The sequence below is a fragment of the Penaeus japonicus genome, unplaced genomic scaffold (genome assembly GCF_977035675.1).
Source record: "Penaeus japonicus unplaced genomic scaffold, GWHDUDI00000001_assembly GWHDUDI00000026, whole genome shotgun sequence".
NCBI classification, from domain to species: Eukaryota; Metazoa; Arthropoda; class Malacostraca; order Decapoda; family Penaeidae; genus Penaeus; species Penaeus japonicus.
The window spans coordinates 3,371,625-3,374,124 of record NW_028234428.1 but is presented as its reverse complement, the minus strand read 5'-3'; the positions used below and the strand labels follow the sequence as shown (position 1 = coordinate 3,374,124).

Sequence of the window (2,500 nt, the reverse complement as noted above, 5' to 3'; positions counted from 1 at the left end):
GACAGGAACTGTGACTGTCTTCCTTTGCACTGTCTGTCCTCTTCCTTCACATTCTGTACATGGGAACTTAATGTGCATGCGTGTCCCATGGCAATATCGACAAGTCTGACGCATCACAAAGGGGCCTAAAATCAAACAATCTATTAATGTCTGTTTCTTTGTTTCTTACTGTTTTCACTCATTTCTATTGATAATTTTTTTCTTTATTTTTTCAATTTGGTTTAGAGACAAAGAGAGGGAAAAAGAGAGAAAAAGAAAAAAACAAAAGATGAGAGAGAGAGAGAGAGAGAGAGAGAGAGAGAGAGAGAGAGAGAGAGAGAGAGAGAGAGAGAGAGAGAGAGAGAGAGAGAGAGAGAGAGAGAGAGAGAGAGAGAGAGAGAGAGAGAGAGAGAGAGAGAGAGAGAGAGAGAGAGAGAGAGAGAGAGAGAGAGAGAGAGGGGGGGGGGAGATAAAGTGAGAGAGAGGGGGACAGGAGAAAGAGAAAGAGAAATAGAATGAGACAGAAGGGGAAATAAAAAAGAGAGATTGGATTTGTACTCTCACCTGTGCTCATTGTTTCCATGCCTGTGCCATTGCAGTACTGACATCGACTTGCTTTAGTGCCAGGTTCGCATCTTGACCCTGTGCACTTGGGACAGATATCAACTGTGTTCAAGCTAATGTCTTTGTTGATTCCTCGTGAAGCTTGTGAAAAAGTTAAATTGATGGATATCTGTAATGAGAATGGAAATAATGCATAATGTCACATATCTAATTCTAATTTGCATTTCAATGCAAAAAATCAATTGATTGTTGTTTCATTTCAAAGGAAACAACATGAGGTTCCCAAACCCTTCATAAATGCATGCTATGGATTTTTTTAAGTCCTCAGGCTGTAGTCTACAATTAGGCAATGGAACTCACACCTTTCCCAAGACTATTTTCAAAATCAAATCATAAAAAATCAGTTGTTACATGTGTACCTATGTAATAATATATAGGTGTCGTCCTATATTGCAATAATCGTCAATCATTTTTAAGACCAAAAGTACCTGCTAGAAAATATAAATACCAAAAAGCTTCTTCACTTTTCACAAGCAAAGAAAGCAAATGTAGCATAACTGTGTGTGTCTGTATTTGATAAACAGTGTGAAGCAATCAGTAAAATTTAACACTAAAAAAGAAGAAAAATAAAAAGCCGTAAAAAAAAAAAAAAAAAAAAAAAAAAAATTATATATATATATATATATAATATATATATATATATATATATATATATATATAATATATATACATATATATATACATATTATATAATAATATATATATAATGTATATATATATATATATATGTATATATATATATATGTATATATATATATATATATTATATATATACATATAGATTAACAATGATATGGCCACAAGTAGACTGAAACAGCCCACTGATGATCACAAGAGAGGTGGGAGGATGATGCCTACATTCAACAATTTGTCCTAACAGTTTTTCATGTGTACTTGTCTTGTTTACCCTTTACAAGGTACCCTTAACCCATTAATGACGGGACATATTTTCATCTACTCCCGCCAGGGGGTGTTTTCCCGCTGCTCCGGGCCACGCTGAACCTCTCAGACCATTTTTCATCCACCCTATTCTTATGGTTTGCATGATTGCACATAAAAATATTGTCATGGTCAGAGGAGTTATTTTTGTCGAAAAATATGTTACAGCAATGCTTTTCTAGTGTTATTTCATTGAACTTTGCCAATATTCTTCACTTCTATGTGACAATACCAATGGAAAGTAGAAGCCACCTTTTAGTGGGGGATCAAAAAGCATGTTTTATACTTTTTTTTTCTTTTTTTTTTTACAAAAATGAAAAGAATAATAATACAAAATATCATACATGTACATAGAGGTATGTACATGTACCTCGTGACGTGATGGGACATGATATCATGGGTAATCGACAAATTAGAAGTAGTATTATAATAGTAATTTTTTATTTCATTTTATTTCTTGGCCAATCACATTTAACCCATCCACGACGGGGGCATTCTAGCCTTGAATGTCACAATGCCGGGGCATTCGAATTATTAGGCCTAAATCAATTGAATGGCTGGCACAATACTGTGCCGCTCAGCCACTGGGCTTTTGAATGCGTGGTACAGTACTGTACCACCCGTCCAGAGAGGGTTAATTTTACTATAGTTTTTGCCTTGGATCTTTTTATTCAACTAATCAAAAAGCAGTCATCAACATCACATAGTTTTCCATGTCTTTTTTTTTTTATTTTTTTATGACATTCAAACACCTAAACTAAAGTAACAGAGTATAAGAAATTATGAAAAATGATTATATTTAAGAGCAATCTAGCATTCCATTGCTGACATTTCAGCATGTTATAACTGCCCCACCCATAACTCAGCGAAAAAATGCACAACATTTCAGGACATCACCTGGGTTTGGGGACATTTTCCAACCATGTGATAGGATGTCAACTGGCATGAATGGGTTAAA

At 34.6% G+C, this 2,500-nt stretch overlaps 1 protein-coding gene across 2 annotated transcripts in view; it reads right to left on the bottom strand.

Moving 5' to 3' along the window:
* LOC122249788 (dnaJ homolog l(2)tid, mitochondrial) overlaps positions 1-2,500 on the bottom strand; it is a 16,103-nt gene that overhangs the window by 8,195 nt on the left and 5,408 nt on the right. For both annotated transcript variants that reach the window (XM_086551911.1, XM_086551912.1), the window contains exons 4-5: positions 544-712; positions 1-125 (exon numbers count right to left, since the gene is read on the bottom strand). The exon at positions 1-125 is cut by the window's left edge and continues 7 nt beyond it. In XM_086551911.1, the coding sequence (XP_086408037.1) occupies positions 1-125; positions 544-712 (294 nt within the window). The remainder of the gene's footprint in view (positions 126-543; positions 713-2,500) is intronic.